Source organism: Amborella trichopoda, chromosome 3 (assembly GCF_054954075.1).
Source record: "Amborella trichopoda isolate Santa Cruz 75 chromosome 3, AtrichopodaSantaCruz75HAP2 v2.0, whole genome shotgun sequence".
In the NCBI taxonomy this organism is placed as follows: Eukaryota; Viridiplantae; Streptophyta; class Magnoliopsida; order Amborellales; family Amborellaceae; genus Amborella; species Amborella trichopoda.
Genome location: NC_142338.1, coordinates 46591905 through 46616645, shown reverse-complemented (window position 1 = coordinate 46616645; position 24741 = coordinate 46591905). Strand labels below are relative to the sequence as shown.

General features: G+C 34.3%; 2 protein-coding genes and 1 non-coding gene across 6 annotated transcripts; 1 reads left to right on the top strand and 2 right to left on the bottom strand.

Moving 5' to 3' along the window:
* Positions 1–1850: 1850 nt before the first annotated feature.
* On the bottom strand, positions 1851–1949 carry LOC148782908 (small nucleolar RNA snoR113). The gene has a single exon (XR_016053136.1). It is a non-coding gene; the product is annotated as a small nucleolar RNA snoR113 (small nucleolar RNA).
* A 669-nt stretch (positions 1950–2618) lies between these two features.
* On the bottom strand, positions 2619–7156 carry LOC18443889 (uncharacterized). The gene has a single exon (XM_006854070.4). The coding sequence runs from the start codon at positions 4739–4741 to the stop codon at positions 2804–2806; it is 1938 nt and encodes a 645-aa protein (XP_006854132.2). The 5' UTR covers positions 4742–7156; the 3' UTR covers positions 2619–2803.
* Positions 7157–11606: 4450 nt separating this feature from the next.
* LOC18443890 (CDK inhibitor P21 binding protein) lies at positions 11607–18919 on the top strand. Of its 4 annotated transcripts, none has more exons than XM_006854071.4 (8): positions 11607–11752; positions 14352–14437; positions 15236–15454; positions 17117–17326; positions 17509–17574; positions 17821–17919; positions 18056–18112; positions 18667–18919. In XM_006854071.4, exons 1-8 carry the CDS (start codon positions 11629–11631, stop codon positions 18769–18771), a joined length of 966 nt encoding a protein of 321 aa, XP_006854133.1. In that variant the 5' UTR covers positions 11607–11628; the 3' UTR covers positions 18772–18919. The 4 variants fall into 4 exon arrangements, with proteins under 4 accessions (XP_006854133.1, XP_020529064.1, XP_088717068.1 ...); XM_020673405.2 differs by having other exon boundaries at positions 14352–14508; XM_088860942.1 differs by having other exon boundaries at positions 14352–14534.
* Positions 18920–24741: the final 5822 nt, after the last annotated feature.

Sequence of the window (24741 nt, the reverse complement as noted above, 5' to 3'; positions counted from 1 at the left end):
GAATTAATAAAAAAATAAGATAAAGGAAAAACCAACGAAACCTCATGTACCTACATTTTTTCTTTCTCTATATCGTCCACATTTGTATCTCTTTAACGTCATGTAAATTTGTCTACATCCTTAGCTTACCTATTTTATCTCTCTACAATTTCCTAACCACTTCATCTTTTAATATTCTACAAAAAAAACCCACTTCATCTTTTAATACAGAATACACTTTTCAAGAAATCTAAAAAATAACAAAAAAAAATCATTGTACCTTTCTCATTAGATTGGGAGAAACATGACCTCGAGCTTGAAGATCTAAACTCCTCTAATAATCTTTCCAATAGTTGGTGATGCAATCCAACCATTCGTTGGGTATTTTTTCTTCAATAAAACAATTGATCAAACACCATTCGTTGGGTATTTTTTCTTCAATAAAACAATTGATCAAACACTTACATACCCAACTTGTAACATAACCTCTAAAATATCCAACTTGATGTTAATTTCTCCTTCGATTTCTAAGGATGGTATTTCAAACATCGCAACTATTGTATCTTTTTCTTCATAATTGTCTACATCTTTTGCACTGGGATTTACCTCTTTGTGTTCTTCATCTTCCTGTTACAATCAACTAAATAGATCTTTTATATCATGTCTTCTATGATTCTCTCAAATTTTTCATCTAATAGCTCAAATATTTAATCTACATACTCCATAATGGGATCTGTAGATATTTATAAAAGCATCATGTTTTATGGATCTCAGGCTCCGATACTAGATAATAATAATACATAAAAATCAATAGTTGAAAATATACCCTCTCTCAAGATATGCAAGGGTCTCTACCCCGACCCATAAATAATTTATTTACTCAATTCAACCTAGTTTCAAAGAGAGATATCCTTCCCCTTTAAATACAACTAAAAGAATTAATTAAAAAAGTAAGATAGAAACAAAAGCTAACAAAACCTCATCTCCCCATGTTTTTTCTCCATCTCTATATCTTCAACATTTTCTATCTTTAACCTCATGTAGATCTCACTCTATATCCTTATCTTACCTATTTTTCTCTCTCTAGTTTTCTAATCACTTCATCATTCAACATAAAATAAACTTTTCAATACTACCACTAAAAATCTATACAACCGACAAAAGACAAAAATATCCCTAATCCTAAAAATTTTTAAAAACTAGCAAAAACAAATAAATAACAGTCATTGCATCAAGTCCTTTGCTTGTGTAGATTGACATGGTAAATGTGATCAGTTGAGCAAATTGTGAGTTGCAATACCTGTGGAGACTTCCATCTATATCCATTAAAACAAATGAGCCCAAAGTCTTTAAATCTCTTTCTGGAATGTCCTATGTAAAACCTGTAAGTGAGTTGGTTATCTGTCAAGGACTAGAGCCATAATCCAAGTCTCAGGGTTGGAGACTTTGTTTTATTAGGCAACATTAAGCCCACTTTGTCGTTTCTCTTTCTTGCAGAGTTGTGGATTTTGTCCTCACTTGATATACACTAGAGCAACTTAAGAATAAAAACAGTTATTACAATCAAGAAATGATCAGATTAATGAACGAGTTAAGGTTCAGAATCCAATACCAAAAAAAAGAGTAATACCAAAAAAAATAGTAATGCACATGCACAAGTGGGAGGAGAGAACTAAGCTATCAGACAACAATAAACAATTGTATAACATTCTTTTAAAGATTATTATGTGAACTTCCTCTTGTCATGCAAAAGCATGAAAGTTTAGAGAGAAGGAAAAAACAATGAATTTTGTCAATTTTCAAGAGAACTGAATGTAGGTTTGACCACAAATTTTTCCATTTGGATTTTAGTATGTTCTCAAAGTTCTCAACTGGCTCAGAATATACCCTGATAAAATTCACATCACCCTGCCACCAGCTGAAATGGATCCAGAGCAGCTGTAAGTCCGGCCTTTTTGTCATCATTGCCAGTGAGCCAATGGTTGAACAATTGCAGGGACATGGAATGACAAGCTTAGGAAAAATATCCAAGAGAACAACAAGAAATTATATCTACTACATAGAACCAGGCCATACGAATCCACAGGTAATGCCTCCAGAAAGGCAGGAACATCAAACCTTTGAATAACTCCCTCCATCTCAAACAGTGGCAAACTCAGCAAACTGAGTCAGATAGAATGTCTTGAAACCTCAGGTAATGCGGAATGCACATTATATTAATAAAAAAAAAGTAAGGAACTCATTAAAAGAATTCTATTTTTCTGATTGAGACCTAGTCCAGGCATAGTTGACTATTTTCACAAACTTCAGCCGAGATGCTCAACCCTTCTCTACGTTAAAATATTGAAGATCATGGACCTCTCACATCTTAGGTCTTAAATCAGTTCTTAGTTCAACAAAACTGGGAAAAGGTTCCAATCATTTGTGACCTTCCTTTTTCTTGACAAAGTACTACTTCAACATACAAATTTTAATTGTGATTAAAGACAATGAGCCATTGAGTAAATTACTTATAAAACTGAAAATTCGAATAAACAATTTGACCATGACTGAGATTACTAACCACAAGCCCCAAGACATTCCAAATGATCGGTACAAGCAATAATTAGTTATGGTGCCTTGCAGATGGAGAGAATTCATTGAAAGAATACACCGCATCAAGAGTTCTTTATTTACCTTTTTTAATAAATACTACCCATTTACATTATATCCATGGTGATGAATTCCTTCATTCCCTTTACAAGCTATTCACAAGTGAACTACCAAAACACATAAAGTTTCATAAACAACTCATTTTAATTAATAAACAAATGAAAACAAATAACTAAATGTTAGCTAGGCCATCAAATACCTCATTCACAATAAGCAAAGTGTTGTCTTTGTTAGCTAGCTCTGCAAGCGCTCGGAGAGTACGAGAATCAGGAACCAATCCATCCCTGATCATTTCATCATAGTAATAAAGAGCCTTTTCTATGTTCCCACTTTCACAATGCCCAATAATCAATGTATTATAGATACTCTTTGTTGGAGATAATAATTTATCTCTGTAAACTTTTAAAAACTTCTCCGCTTCCTTCACCTTTCCCCACCTACATAGACCCCCAATCAACAAGCTATAAGCCATGTGACCAGGTGAAGGGCCTTTAAATTCCATCTCATAATACAGTTTAAGGGCTTCTTGGATAGTACGACCCTCTCTGTTGTATCCATCAATAAGAAGACAGTAAGTTATTTCATCAGGCGAAAAACCCATGTCTAGAAGATCAGTTAATAGGCCATTAGCCTTATCTACCTTACCCAATTTGCAGAGCTCGAAAACAAGCTCATTGAAAGTACATACACTGGGTAAATACTTCATTCTTATCATTTCTTCATAAAAATTTAAACTCTCCTCTAATTTCCCAAGCTTACATAATCCCTCAATTAAAAAATTGTAAGTCATGTCATATGGTTTCAAACCTTCTGAAACCATTTCCTTCATTAATCGGTTTACTTCTTCAAACTTACCTTCCTTACAATATAAACCAATAAATGAAGTGCAGGTAAATGAGTTTGAAGGGAACCCTTTCTTAAGGAAGTCCTCATGCATCTCATTTGCCCTAACCAAGTCTCCTTTCTCACAAAACCCATTTATTATCAATGAATAAGCAACTTTATCAAGGATCATATTCTTTTGAACCATTCTCCTTAAAAAGACAATACCTTGATCCCATTTTTTCTCTCGAAACATATTATCAATCAGAGCTACATTAACTATCACACCAGAATCACATCTCTCTCTTTGAATCATGTTCACAAGGTCCAAGAATTTCTGCAATTTTCCTTCCTTACATAACTCATTAGTCAATGTTCTAACAGTAATCACATTGGGGTAAGTTCTTCTCATAAGCATATCTTCATAAATTCTCCAAACTATTGTGCTTTGATTCGATTTTTGCACAAAATTTAACAGAATGTTCCAAGTTACAATACTGGGAGAAAACCCATACTTCTCCAATAAAGAATAAGAACTTATAGCTTCATCAAACATTCGCAATCTTGCATATGTTTGAACAAGAAAATCAAAAACTCGAAAGCTCGATCCAGTGATGTAATAAGTGCCTAGAAGAGATTCAGATAGCTTGGGAAAGCCAAAATCCTCAATGCAATGCTTTTTCACGGCAGATTCCAAAAGGGCTTGAGCGTGAGTAAATAACTCAGATCGAACAAGAATGTGAACAATGATACAGTATGTGCTGAGGCCATGATCGATCTTTTTACAAAGAGAGGACCAGTGAAAGAAACTCAATGCAAGTTTTGCCTCATTGAGCTCTTTTAAATTGAGCAATACATGTTCGATAATGGCCTCATTCAAATTAATCACTCCAAAACACAAGCTTAAATCGTCCCAATTCCCACCTTTCCTCAGCATATCGCATATCCCTGTTACCGTTTCAGCATCTCTGAAATTTTTCATTTTATCACGAAAAGCATCAGCTTTTGGAGCATCTTTAAGGGCCTCATCTCTCTCCATAGAAACTTTCGATTTTGGGTCATTATTTGATACTCTCCGTCTAGAAAATGAAGAGAAAATGTCTTTTGGGCTACTTTCCTGAGTGAAAATTTGAGCAACACTGCTTCTTATTTCATGGAAGGGCCTAAGGATTAGGACAATATGGGGGTTGAATATGTTACTAAATCTAGCGAGAGGGAATCCATGAAGTGGACTACAAAACCTTTGAATCATGTATCTTGATAAAACCATTTGGGTTAGCAAGCGCATTGTGAATACGCACAAGGGGAAGTATAAGTTGGCTTCATGGGAGAAAAGACGATGGTTTCCTATGAACAGGGTGACAGAAGCTCGTACCTTTTGTGAACAGTTATAGGAACCGTGATCAGTTATAGAAACTGTATAACTGGAACTGTGATCAGTTATAGAAACTGTATAACTGTGAACAGTTACGTGTTCGTATATTCATGTCTAAATTCCCAATGCGAGTAAAGTCTATGGAATAATAGAAACAGTATTCCAACATGGTATCAGAGCCATAGCCTCAACCTCAGATCTGAGGTTGCCGGATATGAGCTCGGCTTCAGATTCACACATTTGAGCTCGCACGTTAGATCTGGCTTCTGCAAATGTAAAGCCTTCTGTATATTGCTTCCAGTCTCTCTCTTCTCTGGCTTCTTCAGGACCAAATCTTTCTCTCTCTCCATTTCACGAATACCATTATCCACTCTCTCCCTCTCTAAAATGGAATTGGAACTGCTGTCTGACTTAAACTGAAACCATTACCCATTTTCTTCTCGCTCTCTCTCCCCTCGTAATATCACCTGCAACATTCCACCCTTTAACATTTCACAAAACCAGTAATACCCATCTCTCTATTCACAAAACCAAGTAATACCCACTTTCTTCTCTCTCTCCCATTCTCTCTCTACTCTGTCAGATCCATCTCTTTCAAAGTCACAGAGCTTTAACATAGTAACATTCAGTATTTTCTCAACCAGATATAAAATTCTGGAGCCTGGTATGTGTTCGTGTCGCAACCAGATATAAAATTCGTGTTCTACCTCTGTGCAATTCACCCCAACCAGATATGAAATTCATGTTCTACCTCTGTGCAATTCACCCCTCGGATGCTCAGGAAAACACTGAAATCTGCCCCGCCTTTGAAATCGACCCTCTAAAACCCGTCTTTGAAACCTCCAAATCAGATCACCGCTTTGCCTCTAAAAACTATCTTTGGAAACCATCAGATCTGAAACACCCCGAACCACTACATCTGAAATTAACCGGCCTCTGAAAGATCCTCCTGAAACCTGATTTGAATCTCTGATTTTCTTCATCCTCATCCGATTCTTAAACCACATCCGGATCTGAAACCACGTCTGCTTTGAAATCCCTAAAATTACCACCTCTACTTTGAAATCCCTAAAATTGCCACCCTGCAAAACTCTGCCATCACTTGGATCTACCCTCTATTTCATCTGCGCCTGAGAGAATCTCTGCCATCTGCATCTCTTCTATTTTTCTTCTCTGTTGCTTCTTTTGTGGGTCGTATCTCTCCGAGTTGCTTCCTAAATCTGACCTTCTCTTCCTGTTTTCTCCTCTACCTATTTTCTTTGTTTCTCTTCGCTTTGCCTTTCTTTTAGCTCCCTCTCTCAACTCCGTCTTTGTTTCTCTCTCTAGATCTCTCTCAGTCTCTCTCTAGCTCTCTCTCTCTCTCTCTTTCCTTGTAGCTCTCCCTATCTATTACGGTCAAAGAAAGAAAGTTGCCTCTTTCTCCTATTCGTTCTCTCTCACTAAAAGTAAAGTGAGATTTGCATTGAAAAATAGTTGGTGGTCCATAGTGCTTTTTGCTGGTCCACTTTGGTCCTTTGGTCGTACAATTCTTAGTGGATTCTCTCTTCCTTATTTTCTTCTCTCCCTTAATTTTGGATATTGTTTTTTTTACTCTTCAAGGACCGTACTATCCTCTCTACCGAGTTGTGTTTCGACTCTCTTATTTATTTTTCAGTCAAGTCGTGTTTCGACTTTCTAATCTGCTTTGGATCTTATTGCTCTCAACTCCGAATCTAAGATCCAACTGTGCTGTTGATCCACTATTAATTTGTGTTGGCTCTTCCAAAAGCCTTCTATTTGATGATCGAATTTCTCGATCCTAAATGCTCTGTTTGTTCTTGAGGCCGTTTGTTCCTGAAATCTACTACAAGCAATCTAAGCATGGAGACCACTACTTCTAATAGTCACACCCTGCACCTGAATATCTAACTGGGTTCTTTTATGTCATTTATTGTTCAAACTCGAGCTGCTTTGTGTCAAATCATCTCGAATTTGAGAAAAAATGTGAACAATTATAAGAACCTGGTCAGTTATAGAAATTGTATAACTGTAAACAGTTACATGTTCGTATGTTCATATCTAAATCCCCATTGTAAGTAAAGTCTATGGAATAATACAAACAGTATTCCAACACCTTTTACTTATAGTTGTTGTTATAGGAGAATAATGGTGATTTAAGAGTTATCTTCTACTTGTTAATGAAGGAGAATAATGGTGGTTTAAGAGTTAATGGACCTGTAAATTGTTAGGCCATCACCCTCTAAGAAGCTTTAATAGTCGCATCATGAACTCAGGAGGCTGTTCTCTCTCTCTCACTCATGAACTCGGGTGCTCATCTCCTATATATTTAGGGCATCTCTCTCTAGCACACACACACTCTCTCTCTCTCTCTCTAAGGGCAGGCACCTCTCTCTTGCCGCTCCTGCCACAGTTCTCAATTAGGGTGAGCTTCTTTCAACAAGTACGTGAAAGTGGATATAGCTTAGCCAAAAGATATTCTTTTCCCTCGGGAGTACACAGTCTATTTACTCCCCTATAATTACTTTTAGAACCTCCAAAATTGGAGGATGTAACTTTTTCAACTCATAGATTAATCTCAGAAAAAAATAAGAAGACAGTTTTAATTGTATTTTCTTTGCACTTGAAAAAATAATGTCTCGAGATTGAATAGAGACCATCCAATTTTTAGAGGGTGGGATCTAAGTAGTAGAAATTCAAATTTTAAAATTTTTATTAAGAAAAAATAATCTAGTAGTCCGTTAGTGTTCCGAAATTTTCAGAATGAAAAAACCTTCCAATTGAGGAGTAGAAGCAAACCGTGCTCCCTAGTAGAAGACTGTGTAAGTTTAATTGAAGTGTATATTGTCTACACAGTTAGTATGGAAGGTATATATATATTGTAATCGATACGTATGAGAATGGTAGGTGCAATATATTGAATTTATGGTAAGTGTGGGTTTAGTCTAGCGTCAGTGATTTATTTATATTCTTATTGTATATTATTTGTCAAAATAAACAAGTTTGTGTATTCATGTATATAATAGACACAAATAGTCTGTTTAGAAAAACATGAGAATCTAACATGGTATCGGAGCCAAAGATCAACTTCACCTTGTGATGTCTTGTTTTTGTATGATTGAGTCCAATGGTTTAAAAACCGGATCGGTGACTCGGATCGGGTTTTTCAAAAACCGATCCGGATCGGCGAATCGGCGATCCGGATCGGCGAATCGGCGATCCGGATCGGAATCGGGTGAATCGGTCAGAATAAAGCTTCAAAAAAATCCGAAAAAATTATTAAAATTTATTATAAATATTGGTTTTTAGGAATTCAATAAAAAATGAGGGTACTCCATTAAGAATTTTCATGTTTTTGAATGAATATACGAATATTGATATGTTCTTTCCCTGCATGAACCGCCATTCAGCATTTAATTTACAGTATTTCGTGCTCATCCCTACACTGTTGCTGTTGGGACTCGATATGTGAATAATATGGCTGGGATAGGGTGGCCTCAGAATCATCATCTCTCTCGTTTTCTCTTTGAATAATATGGATTAAAAAAAAAAAAAAACAAATTTTCAAAAAAATTCTATCATGGATTACAAAAAAAAATTCGATCATGGATTAAACAAAAAAAATCACAAATTTTCAAAAAATTCAATCATGGATTACATAAAATTCGATCATGGATTACATAAAATTCGATCATGGATTACAAAAAAAAACAAACAAAAAAAACAAAAAATTCAATCGTGGATTACAAAAAAAGAAAAAAATAGTTCGATCATGGATTACAAAAAATTCAATCATGGATTACAAAAAACTCTATCATGGGTTACAAAAAAAGCAAAAAACAAAAAATTCAATCATGGATTAAAAAAAAACAAACAAACATTTCGATCATGGATTACAAAAAAAAAACAAACATTTCGATCATATATTACAAAACATTCGATCATGGATTACAAAAAATTCTATCATGGGTTACAAAAAAAAACAAAAAAACAAAAAAATCGATCATGGATTACAAGAAAAGAAAACAAACATTTCGATCATGGATTACAAAAAATTCTATTATGGGTTACAAAAAACCAAAAAATTCGATCATGGATTACAAAAAAATCTATCATGGATTACCAAAAAAAAAAAAAAAAAAAAAAAAAAAAAAAAAAATTTCGTACGGAATCGCCGATTCACTGTTCGGACTCGCCGATTCCGTACAGTGAATCGGCGATTCACTGTACAGAATCGTCCGGTTCTCTCTAAAACCGGACGATTTCCGATTTTTGGGCGATCCGGTTCCTTTTTCACTATTTCCGAGTCGAACCGGGCGAGTCCGATTCGACTCGGCGTTTTTTAAAACGCTGATTGAGTCTATTGTTATGTTATTGTTCGATCTTGTTTGTTCTTAATCGAGAGCGGCCCATTTTGTTCGTTCAGTTGTCTCAATTGTTTTTATGTATCTAGTGAAAATTTGAAGTTTTCGGTCATTGTTGAAGCATGTTGATATGCTCTTACTCGAAGCTGCCTTGTTTTTGCCTTCTATCCCGAAGTCTTGGATCTCTTGTTGCTTGAGCTTGCCTTATCATTGCCTTTTGTTCTTAAGGTTTGTTGACCAATCTTGGATCTTATTGTTCTAAGCTTTGATTCAAGTGAGTTGTTGCTTGACTCAGTCGCAGGCCTTGATAATTCATGATCCAATTCACTAATCTTTTTTGGCTCTCGTATTTCTCTGTTAGGTCCAACATCCATAGCCCATAGCCTCTCCAAGTTTGTCTTTCATACCTGCATCCTTAACCTTACGTACCCAATGCCTGTCTTTTCTCCCTTAAAGAGCCCATTTTTTAGCAACACAAAAAGAGAGAATGTTTCAAGCGCTTCTTGATCGAAGTGGTGCTTAGTGTCTACTGCTTGGGAAGTCGAAATATTGAAAAGCTTTTTCAATATACTTATTGGATTTGTACATAAGAGAATGCCTGAATGAGGAAGAGAACAGTTCGAGTTTGTGGATTTCCTCATGGCAAATGTGCTAATGAAGTTAAAAAGCTTATCGAGAATATCAAATTAGATTTTCAATCCAAGTTAAATATCACGTTTTAAAGTGGTATTTCTTTAGTCTAAAATGGAAAGGGGAACACATTAGGCTACTGAAGTCCTGTATTGGAAAGAAACAGTAAAGTATCGTTGTATTTATTCAAATTTCCGCACCGTGGGAATATGGCTATTCTTACTAAGAGTATGTTTTTGTCACTTCGAAGATTTTGTTTCTGTACAAGGTGTTGCCCTTTTTCCTTTTTTCTTTTCTTTTTTTTGTTGGCAAGTGTTGTATGCACCAGCTGTCCAAACTCCATCCGGTCTCTGTCAAAGCATATTGAGTTAGAGAAAGAGTGTTAAGGGCGCATTTCATGATTTGAAGCATGGCATGAATTGGCTACTTGTCAATTGCGCAGAAGCACCTAAGTGGATGCTTACATATGTAAAGTAATTTGGATAATTCTACTTCATCTGGAGAGCATGCATACCTTTTTCCCTCACTTTAGAGAATATTGACACTCCACAAATCAGAATGCTCTCACCAGCTAAGATGCGAGATAGACGAGAAAGGGAGTAATGTTATAATAGTGATGAAAATTATAGTCATTAACATCAATGCAAAAAACAAAAGCTATATTTGTTAGACGGTTACATTGTTGACATAACCAGGGGTGAAGATGAATGACAAGGAGAAGATAGAGGAGACCAACCATAAATTGTCAAATGTCTCCAGTTCCACCCTTAAGGGCAAAGCTTGTCTGAGGTTTGTAGACTACAATGAATCCTTTGAGATTAATTCAAGAGGATTGAAATTCAATAAGTAGAGTTTTTCTTGAGTTTTAAAGTTGATTGGAGGTTAAAATCCAATAAATGCGTATGAGAGTTTCAAGTTCATTGGAGGTTGAAATCCAATAAATGTTTTCAATAGAATATTTGCTCTTATACCTTTCTTATTACTAGGAGTTGTTCTTATTACTAGGAGTTGTTACAAAAGTTAACCGGTGGTTTATTGACTTGAGAGTACAAGTGAGATAAAAAAAAGAAAAGATAAAAAAAAGGGCCAAAATGCCATTTTACCAAGGCCTGAGTTTTGTAAAATCTAGCTTTATTGGTTATATGCTATACAAGTGTGTATTGCTACAAGGGGCACAAGCTTGAATTTATGATTCTCTCTTTCCTTTGCCGTTTTCAATAGGATATTTGTTCCTATATTTCTCTTTGTTTCTAGGAGTTGATATCCAATATTGCCTATAGGGGTGGCAATGGATCCGGATTTGACTGGGGACCCGAGCGGTAGTTTCCATTCGGGTCTACGTCTAGGTCTAAATATTGGACTCGACATGACACTATTCGGGCTTGGTATGGATCCGATAATATATTTTGGGTTCCAATATATAAAACATATTTAAATATAATTAAACATATAAATACTTCAATTTGTGGATCGGTTCCGATGAAGTTCGAGTTTGATGAGTCAAGTCAAGCCAGGTTGGGTTGGGGTCGGCCCGAACCGGCATGACCCGACCCGACCGGTTGCCACCTCTATACCTAAGGGGCTATTGGCTTGAGATTACAAGTGAAATTTAAAAAAAGATCAAAATGGAGAAACAAAACACGGATCTGGATGGAATCAAAAAAAGTAAAGGGCCCAAACCTTAGGTTATGCCAAACCCGAAAAATCCCGGGACACAGACGGGCCTTTGCGAAACAGCAGGTTTTTTGTGAGTTGTCTTGAACTCTTTCAAAACCCTATCGCGCTTCATACTTGAAGAAAGTAGCAGAAATGGCGCCAAGACATGGCCGAAAAATCCGACTGTTCTCTTCATTTGGCCGCTCCATTAACAATCGCAATAACTTACAGAGGCTCCGCCAAATTAACCCAAATTCCACTGCCTTTAAATCCAAAGGTGCGGCCACTTTTTGTGTCCTGACGCGTAACAGCAATTCCAGGGTTCTTTTAGCTTGTTGTCCTTTTTTTTTTTCAAGTGTTTAAACTGGTTTCTTGTGCTCGTAGATCTATTTATTGAATTTTTAGTTACTGATGGCTTTTCTTATTCGGGTTTTTAAGTGGTATTTTGTGCCATAAAGATTTCCTCTCGGTTTCTAGGTTTTTCGTTATACAGACTGCCATTTGTTCCTTGATATTACTGGGTTGTTTTTATTACTAGTTATTGTTTGATTATGGTTTTTTGAGTTGATGTCAGTTGTCCCTTGAATTGATTCATTTAGTGCCAAATTCGCATTTAGTCTTTTTTCTCTCTCTTTTTTTTTTTTTTTGTTAAGGTTGGGGTCGGGGGGGGGGAGGGTTGGGTGGGTGTGTGTGTTGGTCCATGCAATTCTGGGTAGGGTTTCGATTGCTCTGGTTAATGACATAATTTTGTCATTTTTTCAGTGTTTGAGGTAATGATTTTGTTGTTTTTAATCATTGAACACTACTACTGAGATAGATTGGATTTGGAATTTTAGTCACTTATATTCTCTTTATGGTTTCTCCAAACTTCGGCAGCCACATTTTGTAGTCATTCTATCCGTATATATTTTTTATAGTATTTTGTTGTTTATGTTTTTCTAATTTAGGCCTGAATTGGTGTTTGGTTTATTGAGGTTTCTCTGATGACCTACTTTTAGGGTTTTCCCATTATTTTTGAAGGATTGTGTCAATTATATAAGAGATGAAAAGAATTAAAAAGAAGAAAAAAATTCTAAAAAGAGTGCCAGTGTAGTAAGTTAATGCCAAGGCATATTCAACTTCCTGCACCCTTTTATACTGGCTCGTTGGGACCACCACTATAGACCCGACCATCATTTTATCGTTAATTGTTGAGCTGATGTCTTAGTACCGGGTTTTCAGCAATCATTAACAGCTTTACTAATGGATGAATTTCCCTCCCCAAGAGAACACATGGAGCATTGAAAAAAAGTGCAATGGCATATTGCCATTGCTGTTCACTTTTTTTTAAGCATGTATCAGTTTGTGTTATTTTGGTAATGTGCGGATGATATTTTTGTTATTGGACTATTGTTTAACACTAGATATATAGAACTCACTGATTAGAAATTTACGTGTTAAGAAAAACCAGACATTGCAGTTCCCATTTGTGACCAAAATTTTCTCAACCTTTTGGATGATATTCCCATTTGTGACCAAAATATTCTCAACCTTCTGGATGATAAATTGTTCACATCTGATTTAGCTTTTAGAAACTCAGGAATTATGGAGTCCTATAAGAATAATTTTTTGATAATTTTCTTTTAAGTCTAAGAAATTATTGCGATCCTTACATTGTCCTACAATGATTAATTTAGGCATTTCAGGATGGGAAGAATCATGTCACTATGCTTCTTGGATGCTACACATGTGATTTGTGATTGATCTAAGCTATGTCAATCAAATAATTTGTATTTTTGATTTAGATACTTGTGCCCTGGATAGTTTTTTTGCACACATGCCTCCAAGCACTTTATATATGACGCACAACCAGTAGAACAAAAGGAGGAAAAGGATGACGAGGCAACAATTTTTTACTATTATTGTAAATTTTTTTATAAAGAAAAAAATGTACAAAAATAAAGTAAAACAATGAAGCCATTGGCAAGACGACAAGTGCACGGTTCACTTTCCCAACTTTATGAGTTTACTACCTCTATCCACCTAATGCTATTGTGACGATGGCTTGATTGACTTCACCTGGCACATGTTGATAACCCACATCCGCATATCTCCCAAATAACAAATATCGAAAATCTCTTAGAAGACCTTCACTAACTGCGAGGGAATAGTTGCCACCCTTTAAGCCCATCAGATCACATTGAGACAATCCTCTTTTACAGTGAGAGCTGAGGGGGCCCCCAAATAAACTTATCTTGAATCTACCAAAAAGAAAATCAACTTATCTTGAGCGTTGAAAGCAACACTTTAGGCTCCCACTCCCTACCTTGCATTATCTCTAGAACACCCATCAAAATTGAACTTGATCGCCTGATGCAGGCTTTGATGGAAGTAGCCTGAGAGTAGTAAAACCCTCCACTTGAGAAGGTCCATAACTCTAATATTGGCAAACTCTGGTAGTGCCATTACCCACACATCTAGATAACACTGTTGGACAGTCCTCCAATCTTGTGTCATAGCTATTATTCAGAAATTGTTATAGAGGTTCATTTATTTTATGCATCTACTTAGTTTTTTTCTTAAACAAATGAAATAGTTTGAAATTTTGTTTAGTAGCTATGGAGACTCTATTTGGGGCCAAGTTGAACCCGAATGCTTAGCCTTGTGTAGATGTTGTTTGTGGTTGGAGCTTTCTTAGAAAAGATAAGGTATTTGGACATAAAGGATGAAGATCTTCTACATTTTCCTTTTTCTCGATCTTTTTCTTTGTGTCTATGCATGCTTAATTCACACTATTGATTTTGAGATTTTATCTGTCATTTAATGGTATTGTTCTAGATTTGATAAACTGACCCAACTTCTAATATACGATCTTTTATGTTTTTGCATTTTTGTAGGTGGGGCATCTATCGATCAAGCTTCTTTGAGGAGACCAAGTGGGTCTGAATCTACTAGCTCTAGTGATGATGATCAAGAGGAAAATGTGTGTGCTTGTGTGCATGTGCCTACATGCATAAATACATACATACATTCATACATACTACATGGTTCTGTGTATGTGCATGTATTGATACACTTATGTATGACATATGTTTACTTGTTTATGATAGCTACCTACGTTTGAAGCATATTTTCTCCTGAGTTTGTTTTGCTAAATTAGTGGGGAAGTTTATCTAGTAGTTGTCTCACTATTTCTACCAATGCAGTTATTCTCTTTACATCTCTCTGATTCTCTTAGTATCTCTCATGTGAGTTCTCTTTTTCTTTTTCCTTTTCCCTAATTTTTGTGAGTACTCCTTTGCTATTTTTTTCTGATATTGATTAATTTGATGTCAGTGCACTACGAAATGCCCTAAACAATTGAGTATGCTTTTCCTACAACAATTGTCCTGGTGCAACATAACTAGAAGCATTGCTAGTAACACCTTGCTGCATATGTTTCCTTTTAAATATGTAGGAAGGCTGTTTTCATTTGCTCGAATACTTTTTTGGTCAGATTGCTTTGACCTTGAGGGAAGGTGTTATTTATATATGGTTGATGGACTGAGAGCTTTCTATCATTTGTTATTTAAAACATGCACTTTATATGTTCCACAAAAATGAAGGGAAATGTTTTGTTCATCTTTTAAGATTAGTTGTTTTTTCATTTTATGGATTGGGTTTGCCTTTAAAATTTCAATTCACATTCTATTTTGTCTCCGACAGTTATTCGCTTCAAGATAATTAAAATATTGCCTTCTACTTGTGGAATTTCTATTGATCAACTAGTCAAATTATGCAGACTGTTATCAATGTGGATTTGGAATTCTTCGACCCCAAACCAGATGATTTTCATGGACTGAAAATGTTACTAAATAACTACCTTGATGTTAAGGTGTGGGATTTGAGTGGATTTGTAGACTTGATTCTGGGACAGACGACAGTTGGGACAGTAGTTAAGCCGGGTGATGATGGTGCCCCATTTGGTGTCATTTCAGCTATCAATCTAGAGCGTTATAAGGCCTGTTCTCTCTCTCTCTCTCTCTCCCCCACCCCCCACCCCCCACACGCCCTCATGCACAGACACAGCCTCTATGCTCTCTACAAACATTTTACTTTGTAAATGCTAATGAAACTTCATCTAGCCTTTGTTTAAGCAAACACTTGCATAGGCCCATCTGTACTTCATTACTTAATTGAGAGGATGGAAATTCAAATTATTTATGGCACTATGTATCTGGCTATTAGCATCCATGCTTGTAATGCAGTAGCAATTGCCAACATTTTTTTTGTGATAGTTTGTTGTGTTTATTTATTCAAGCATGTTTTCCCTTATTAAGTTAAGCATTCAATATTGTGAATAAAAAGAAGTTTTTACATAGTTCCTTTGTGTTATCATGATGACTTATTAGCTATTTGAGGTGGATATGGGTGCTTTTTGGAAATGAGAATTTTTCAAGTCCTACCTCAAATTTTGGTGCAAGGAGCTTTTTGGAAAGGCCAGGCTATTAAAATAAAGTGGCGATTTGGAGATATTGATAAAAAGGGGTAATGTGAGTGATAAGGCATGGGAAACAGTTTTTAAACTAGAAAAGATTAGTTAGAGGCAAAGATCTAGTGTGGTATGGTCAGAAGAAGGAGAAACAAATGTCAAATTCTGCCAATGTTTGTCTAATGCTTACAATGAGTGTGACCTGGATGAGGTGTAATTATTTCTTTAATATTTGCAGATAGGGGTTGTGTTCAATGCTTATATAGAGGATTTGATGTTAATCAGCTGGGTTGCTGGAGTGGTTGGTTGGATGAACTCTCTCTTTTGAAGAATAAAGGCAACTGGCTTTAGTTTGGTGTGAGGTGGCTTGTTGAATGTTGACTTTCTTGCTGCATTTGTTTGCAAATTTTGGGATCTCATACCATGTTATTTGAAGTTTTGGGAGTTCAAATATTCTACAGTTACTTATCAAAAGAAAAAATAAAATAAAATGAAATTCTTAATCATGTAAAGGATGTAGCAATTTTCTCATAAAGATCCAAATTTTGCTACATCAATAAAATAGAATGCTGATAGAGGACTACAGTTTTACTTGATGTAGAAATTCCATATTCAGATGCCCAGTAACTGAAATGAATGTAGCTTTGTAAGAATTTCAATAAGCGTAATGTAATGTAAGAATTTCAATAATGAAAACTACCAACCTTTCAAGGATGGAATATATGTATAATATGACATACAACTAACATGAGTATCGAGTTAGTAGTGCTTTCTTTGATGATGCAGATGGTTTTGGATATTTCTTCCATTGCCTTACTGATAATTTGGTTAGATGGGTTCCTGCTGGCTGTTGAATGGAGCTGCAGTTTTGTCTTTTTTCCGTCAATAGTTGCTCTTTGGTTTTCAAGGTTTAATCAGTTTTCTTTTGAAAATCCTTTTGGTAATTAATCATTTGTGGAGTGCTAGGTGCATTGGCATCTGATGTGTAGTATGTTTTGCATGGGTTAGTAACAAACAGTGTGCATGCTGTTTTCTAGTTCACCATGGCAGTGAAGATCAGCCTGCTTCTACAATGGACTACTTCATATAAATTCTTATTCTGGATGGATTATGCTCAAAGACACTTGATATCAGCATTACTTTTCATGTTTGAGTCAGTTCCTATTCTTGATAAGAGTATCTCCTTCTCAGGATCACCGCTGCATTGTGGATCTTAAAAGCTTTCTTCTTGATGTATGCCATGAGAAATCGATAAGCAATCAACTGAAAATCTTATTGGGAGAGCAAGCACAGGGTGTGGGTCTCCTGGTCTCTCAGCGTGTTGTGAATCTTCCTCTCGAGATTTTACCTCCCCTATATGATGCCCTCTTTGACGAAGTTTCATGGGCGACTGAAGACGAGGTTAGCCACCTCTTCTTTGATTGGATTTGCTGTGTCATTCATTATTTTTTTCTTTTGTCTCTCTCTCTCTCTCTCTCTCTCTCTCTCCCTCTCTCTCTCTCTCTCTCTAATGAATATTTCACTGCGTTACTGTGGAAGAAATTATCAAATGCATACTTATCCAGTTGCCTTTATTTGTATAGCCCACACAGGAGCAAAGGGATTCTTTCCAGTTTAAATATTATCTAATAATCACAAGAATCTACCAGGTGCATTTCTTTTACTTTTATTTGGTCTTTTGGTGTTTTGTCATTGCCTCGTATGAGCTCAGACACTCAATGTTTGGTGACAACTCTATATCATTTGGTTACTTGATATTCTTATGCCATTCATTTTGTTGTTGTATTCATATTTGTGCTCTTAATTTGTGCGGGCTCCACCTAATTGGGTCTCTTTTCTGATTTCTTGAGTCCCTTTTCTGATTTCTTTAGTGCTTCTCTCATTGTAAAATGTAGATAAGTCATGGTGGAAAACCTAAAGGTAAAGGTGCATTAGGAGAAAATGATGCTGAACCAATATTATATAATCATCTGGAAGATGAGATTTTTAATAAGGTACTGATTCTTGCAGTTCTGCTTATCTTTGGGTGATATTTTAAGGTACTGATTCTGCAGTTCTGCTTATCTTTGGGTGATATTTTTCACTTGTTCTTCTATGATTCAATTCTCTCTCTCCTATAATATTTGCCAGTTGTGCTCGTGGTCCTTTACCTTTCAACTGCATGATCAACAGACGGTTACTCATGAGGTATGTTGGACTTTAAATTCTTGGTTGAAACAGGCTTAATCATGGCTTGTATTTTGGCCAAAATTGCCTGGAACCATTAGCTGGAAACTGAAACTGAAGCTTCTAGCTAATAATATCATTGACTTCTTGAAATGTCTGATAAAGACCCTAGAAAATTGTCATTAGATTTTTTGTCTCGGCCAAAGATGTTGGGAAGTTATCCCAAAATATTAATCATGAGAATACTATATAGATAGTGCATGAAGTAATTGGAAGCAAACCCTCATAAGTGTGTTTCTGAAAATGTGAGCTTCGTTTATGGTCTATTGAAGAAGCTTTTGGTGACAAAGAGTTCTGAATGCCAGTCATGACATCTTTATGTGTTCTCAGACCTTCTTTATCATCTCTCTCTCTATCTCTCTCTCTCTCTCTCTCCTGTACATTGGGTGTTTTTCCCTAGTTGTAAACTATTTTAGGAAGTTCAATTGTTGCATTTTATTGAAATATAATAAGGTGAACTTGTATTTAGAAATTAAATGTGCTAGTTGTGAATTCATTTGTGTGGGGATTTGCAGCTGAGAAATTATAGACAAATGGGTCTGGTTATGGTGGTGAAAGCAGACAAACAAACTGTGGATAAATTCAGAGATGATTTGAAGACCTTCATAAGTGATTCTTAACAGGACATTCTCACCTCTTTTTGGTTTCCGGTCATTATCTCTCATACAGCAAATCCGGATTTTTCCTGTTTTCGGGTCTATTTATTATGAATGTGATTCATAAAAGAAATTTTGGTGTAATTTTAATGAGAACTTGAATTTATTTGTATTTCTGGCTCGTTTACCTCTCTCTTCATGTATGTTACTTTTCTATCATAGATATTCTATGATTCACTTGATGGAGATGTTTTCTGTCCACCAAGTCATGCAAAGGGCTTTTCATGATGGGCAAGCATTTGCAGGCTTTGTTGGTTTTACATGGTCATGGCCTTGATCTACAGATTTTTCAAACCAACTTAAACGGAGTTCAGGATTTGGGTTTCAAACGATGACGATTTTGGCTTATTCTGTGCTGGTGGTCAACACATGATTGTGTGATTGATCTCTCTGTTTATCAGTTGGGTTATCTTTTGGCTAAAAGTCATTGGGAATTGTTAGAAAGACCAGAATGGCCCTAGCAGCCTCCAGCTACGGTTATGCGGAGGCATACATGAGGTTTTGTATTAAATAAATTGTTATTATATTTATATGGGTTTTTTAGAGTTAACAACCCCTCAAAATACAAAGGGGTTGTGATGGGTGTATCTATCAAAACAATGCGTTTTTTTTTTATTAAAAATTATTTAAATATGTAATTTTATCATTAAACAATGACAAATTTAAAATTTTTACAAAAATATAATAGTATTTTGGAAGTTAGCGTTTTGAAATTTTATTTGTAGAATGTCTTTATTTTTTAATTAAAATTTTAATTTTATTTTTTAAGGAGATGACAAAAGTACCTTTTGTCGTATAGTAATATTATAAAATTATTTCACAAAAGTAACTTTTTTTAAAAAATAGACTATAAAATTAATAAATCCATCATTCACAACTCTTTTTATTTTGAACTTTTGTAATATGAAGGGTTGTAAAGTTTAGATTATCCCTCATATAATATAATATATATATATATATATATATATATATATATATATATATATATATATATATATATATATATATATATATATATATATATATAGGAAAAAGCTAGGGTTAGCCCATTAGCTCATATGAACATATGAGCCCAACAGTGTTCAGATTGAATTTGGACAGATCTGACGATCATGGATGTTCGGTAATGTTTGAATTTTATTTTATTTTTTACAAGTCCAAATCACTTGAAATTTTTTATGTGTGTGTTCTTCTCATCAAGATGCACTAAATAAAAATATTAAAAAAAATTATTCATAAAAATAAAAATGATCAAAATACCCCCGAAACATTTTAGGGGTATTTTGGTTAATTTATTTCATATAAAATATTTTTTTGATATTTTTTAAAGATTCAAATATTTTTTATGAACACACGTCTAAAATTTCAAGTGATTTTAATTTGTAGAAAAAAAAAAATTTAAATACTGTAGGACATCTGTGATTGTCAGATCGGTCCAGATTCAATTTGGACCGTTTGGCTCATATATTCAATGAGCTAGTGGGCTAACTCCAGCTTTTTTCGTATATATATATATATATATATATATATATATATATATATATATATATATATATATATATATATATATATATGTATATATATAAAATAATGATCATATGAGACCCTCTCACACCCATGTGTATAGGATTCCAAAGAATCACCATTAAATTTGGCACAGGTTTCTAAAAAGTCAAGTATCATACCTATGTACTCATGTGATAATTTTTTTAGAGAATTGTGCAAAATTTAATGGTGATCTTTTGGGGTTCTACACATATAGGTATGAGAAGGTCTCATAGGATCATTACTATATATATATATATATATATATATTCAATATTTTAATATAATATGATTATTATCCCCAAAGCCTTTTCCCAACTAATTGGGATCGGTTACATAAATCTTAGTCCGCTATTTTGCTCTATTAAGGGTATGGTCATACCCTTAATGAGGTTCTAAGTTCCTATATTTTTTAATCATTATTTCCAACCGTGTTATTTTGGGTAAACTCTTTATATTTTTTGAGCCTTCCACTTGAACTAACTCGTACCTTCAACCTGTGTTATATTGGGTTTGCAGCACATATAGCTAGTTCATCTAAGTCTATTTTCTCTTTCATCTTATCACTTATTGGTGCTATATCTAAATTTTCTCGAATATACGTTATCTTGTACTAAAAAAGATGACAAACGTATTGATAAGCATAAACATAAAGAAGCTTTGTATATTGGCAATGTGTTATTATGAAAGCAAACTACTTATTTGCTCCCTCAAACAAAGAACAAGTTAGGATATTGTTTAGAAAATGTTGGAAGTTGGAGCTTGGAAGTTTTGTTTCAAGAATATGAAGGTTCTACACATAAGGGTATGAGAAGGTCTCATAGGATCATTATTATATATATATATATATATATATTCAATATTTTAATATAATATGATTATTATCCCCAAAGCCTTTTCCCAACTAATTGGGATCCGTTACATAAATCTTAGTCCGCTATTTTGCTCTATTAAGGGTATGGCCATACCTTTAATGAGGTTCTAAGTTCCTATATTTTTTAATCATTATTTCCAACCACGTTATTTTGGGTAAACTGTTTATATTTTTTGAGCCTTCCACTTGAACTAACTCGTACCTTCAACCTGTGTTATATTGGGTCTGCAGCACATATAGCTAGTTCATCTAAGTCTATTCTCTCCTTCATCTTATCACTTATTGGTGCTATATCTAAATTTTCTCGAATATACGTTATCTTGTACTAAAAAATATGACAAACGTATTGGTAAGCATAAACATAAGAAGCTTTGTATATTGGCAATGTGTTATTATGAAAGCAAACTACTTATTTGCTCCCTCAAACAAAGAACAAGTTAGGATATTGTTTAGAAAATGTTGGAAGTTGGAGCTTGGAAGTTTTGTTTCAAGAATATGAGGTTTTTGTGAGTTTTGTTTGGATCAGTTGGTGCCTATAAATCTGATATGGGATAGGTGTGTTTTAGGAGTTAGGTTTGGTCCGTCTTGGATCCAGGGAGTGCTCCTCCCTATTTCTTCGTATTGTACTTTTGTATTTAGGAGCTTTGCTCCACTATCTAATGAATATTATACTTATAGTTTTTTTAAAAAAAATTTATTGTTGAGAAAATTGTTTCATGAATTGGGAGGACACATTCTTACATTGCGCCCAAGGCATAAAACAGATGGGGGAACACATTCTTACATTTGCGCCTTGAGACATAAAACATCCATCTTAGATATGGACGCAAATGGGTGTTTCATCTAAAAGCCGTTGAAACTAACAATCCAAATGGTTCCTTCATAAAATTATTATTTTAAAATTTATTTATTTTTTCCTACTCGTTGATCTCCATGTCTGAGATCATATATCCTTAAAAATTGGGTCCAAAATCCATCCCAAAAATGAGTTTTTAATCGGGGACTCATTTCTACATGGACTAATAGAAATCTTGTCCATTTTATGACGTAGACAATATAAACCTAAGTATCCAAAATGAAAATGAGATCTTAAATATATTTCTGAAAAGTATTATATACAGTGAGACCATTTATCTTTGGTATCTTTAGGTCACAATTACTCATAACATATGAGGTGAAATCTAATAGCTTGGATGTGCCACAAAGTTCCAAAAAATTTTAGTGGTGATTACGGAAACTAGCGGGACACAAATAATGAGGCCCTCACTAGCACCGAAAATTCGGTTCCCGGATGCCCGGCTTCCTTTAACCTTGCAAATAAATATAGGTTTAGGTACACCTTAGGCTATAGATTATTCTCTTAAATCATGATACTGACAATGCAAGAGCCAGCAATGAAGAGTGATTTTTTTTAAAAAAAAAAAAATTAAACATAAAATAAATTGTCAAAAACAAATCTTCACAAAATACATGCAGGCTCACCATAAATTCGTAAACCTGCAAGACCACTAACACCATACTTTTTGCCCGAACCCTATTACAAACCTTCGCAGCGATAAAACGATAGTTTAGTGAGCGTGAGCTCCTAGGGGAGTTTGTGCTTTAGGTGTACTGTAGATATAGATCCTCGTTAGCTTGAATGTGTGTAAATGAAGTTTTTACTTGACAAAAAATACAAAAAAAAAAAACTAAAAATGGTTTGTCAAACTTTGTATTTGTAAAATTCGTAGTTGCTAATGGAATTTTCTATGTGGCAAGAAAAAAACTTTGGATTTTGAAAATTCAAAGTTGTTTTTATATTTTTCTTCAACATAAAAACTCAAATTTGGAAAATTCATGTCGAAATTGGTTGCCAGATTGAAGATGATACATCTCCATATGTTGTGGTCCAAAAAGTACACCTATGTTGAGATTCTCAAAATTTGAAGTTTTTTACTTTACAAAATCTAAAGACTCTAAAAAACTTCAGATTTTGATATTGGTTGTTAGATGGAAGAGGATACATCTCCATAGGTTGTGGGTCAAAAAATACACCTATGTTGATATTCTAAAAATATGAAGTTTATAATTGACAAAAAAAAGCAAAAATGAAAAATATGGTATGTCAAATTTCGTATTTATAAAAATTCATAGTTGCCAACGGAATTTTCTATGTAGCAAGAGAAAAACCTCAGATTTTGAAACTTCAAAGTCGTTTTTTCATTTATCTTTAGCATAAAAACTCAAATTTTGGAAAATTTAAAGTTTTTACTTGACAAAAGAAGCAAAAAAAATTATTGGTACTTTTGATTGGTTAAATTTCGAATCTTCAAGATCTTAAATTTCCTGCCCTCCTTTAAAGTTCAATAGTATTTTTCGGCTTCAAACACACAAGGATTTTGATAAACTTATTAAAAGTACGTACATTTCCATTATTTTAAAAAAAACGCCGATCAAATTGGGTACGACTGTAACAGCATAAGAGAGAGGAAGTATCTATGTTTTCATCATTTTAAAAAGGTGCGGTTTGTACGAGGCTAAGGCTATAAGGCTCTAAACAATCGTAAGACGGATCAAAGAGTGTCGAAGATTGTTGTTTCCATACTGGAAATTTGTGATAGTCTGAAAATTTATTTTCACCTCTAATTATAAAATTTAAAACTTCAAAAGTAGTGTGGATCGAGCAAATCTATGAAAACTTTAAAATCTTGCAAATTTATTGTCTAAAAATTCATTATAAGATACACTATTTCCAAAATTTGAAATCTATTTTTCTCATATCTATGCATTTTAAGGTCGAGATGGTCAATTTGAAGATTTTTAGGCATCAAAACAACATCTTCTAATCAAATTTTTAATATACACTTTAATTTGATTGTTTAGAGCCTTGCACTTATGCAACCTTTTTTTTAAAATAAAACGAGCTTTGGATATGAGTGTAATAATGTAAAAGAAAGAAGAGCTTTTAAATGGGTGCGGTTTGTATAGAGCCTAGGCTCTAAACATCTAAATTAGAGCATACCTTCAAATAGAGTCGAGAAATAAAGTTTTAATATTGAAGCTTTAAAATATATTTTCATATTTATTTATAAAATTTAAAGCTTAAAAAAAGTTTAGATTGACAGATCTATGAAACCTTTAAAATCTTGAAAATTGACGGTCAAAAAATGCATTACAAAATACTCTATTTCCAAAACTTGAAATCCATTTTTTTTTCATGTCCATGCATTTTGATATCGAGATGATCAATTTGAGGATATTTGGACATCAAAACAACCTCTTCTAGTGAATTTTTTGAGGTAGGCTCTAATTTGATTTTTTAGAGCCTCGGCTCTATTTATACTTTTCCCCTTTTAAATAGCAATTCATTTGACATACGAAAAAGTTTGTATAAGGTGTCAGCCTTATATTGTACAAGTAAGTTGCATCTCAAAACTCATTGGAAAATGTTGTTTCATCATTAAAAAATGCTCTAATTGATAATCTCCACTTCGATATATATAAATTTGAAAAAAAAATTGAATTTAAAATATTAA

Bases quoted from the DNA above. Each gene is read 5' to 3' on its own strand.
- LOC18443890 (XM_006854071.4), top strand. From the start codon at position 11,629: ATGGCGCCAAGACATGGCCGAAAAATCCGACTGTTCTCTTCATTTGGC. The intron at 14,438-15,235 runs GTGTGTGCTTGT...CAAATTATGCAG, and splicing joins ATGATGATCAAGAGGAAAAT to ACTGTTATCAATGTGGATTT. The intron at 18,113-18,666 runs GTATGTTGGACT...GGGGATTTGCAG, and splicing joins AACAGACGGTTACTCATGAG to CTGAGAAATTATAGACAAAT.
- LOC18443889 (XM_006854070.4), bottom strand. From the start codon at position 4,741: ATGCGCTTGCTAACCCAAATGGTTTTATCAAGATACATGATTCAAAGG.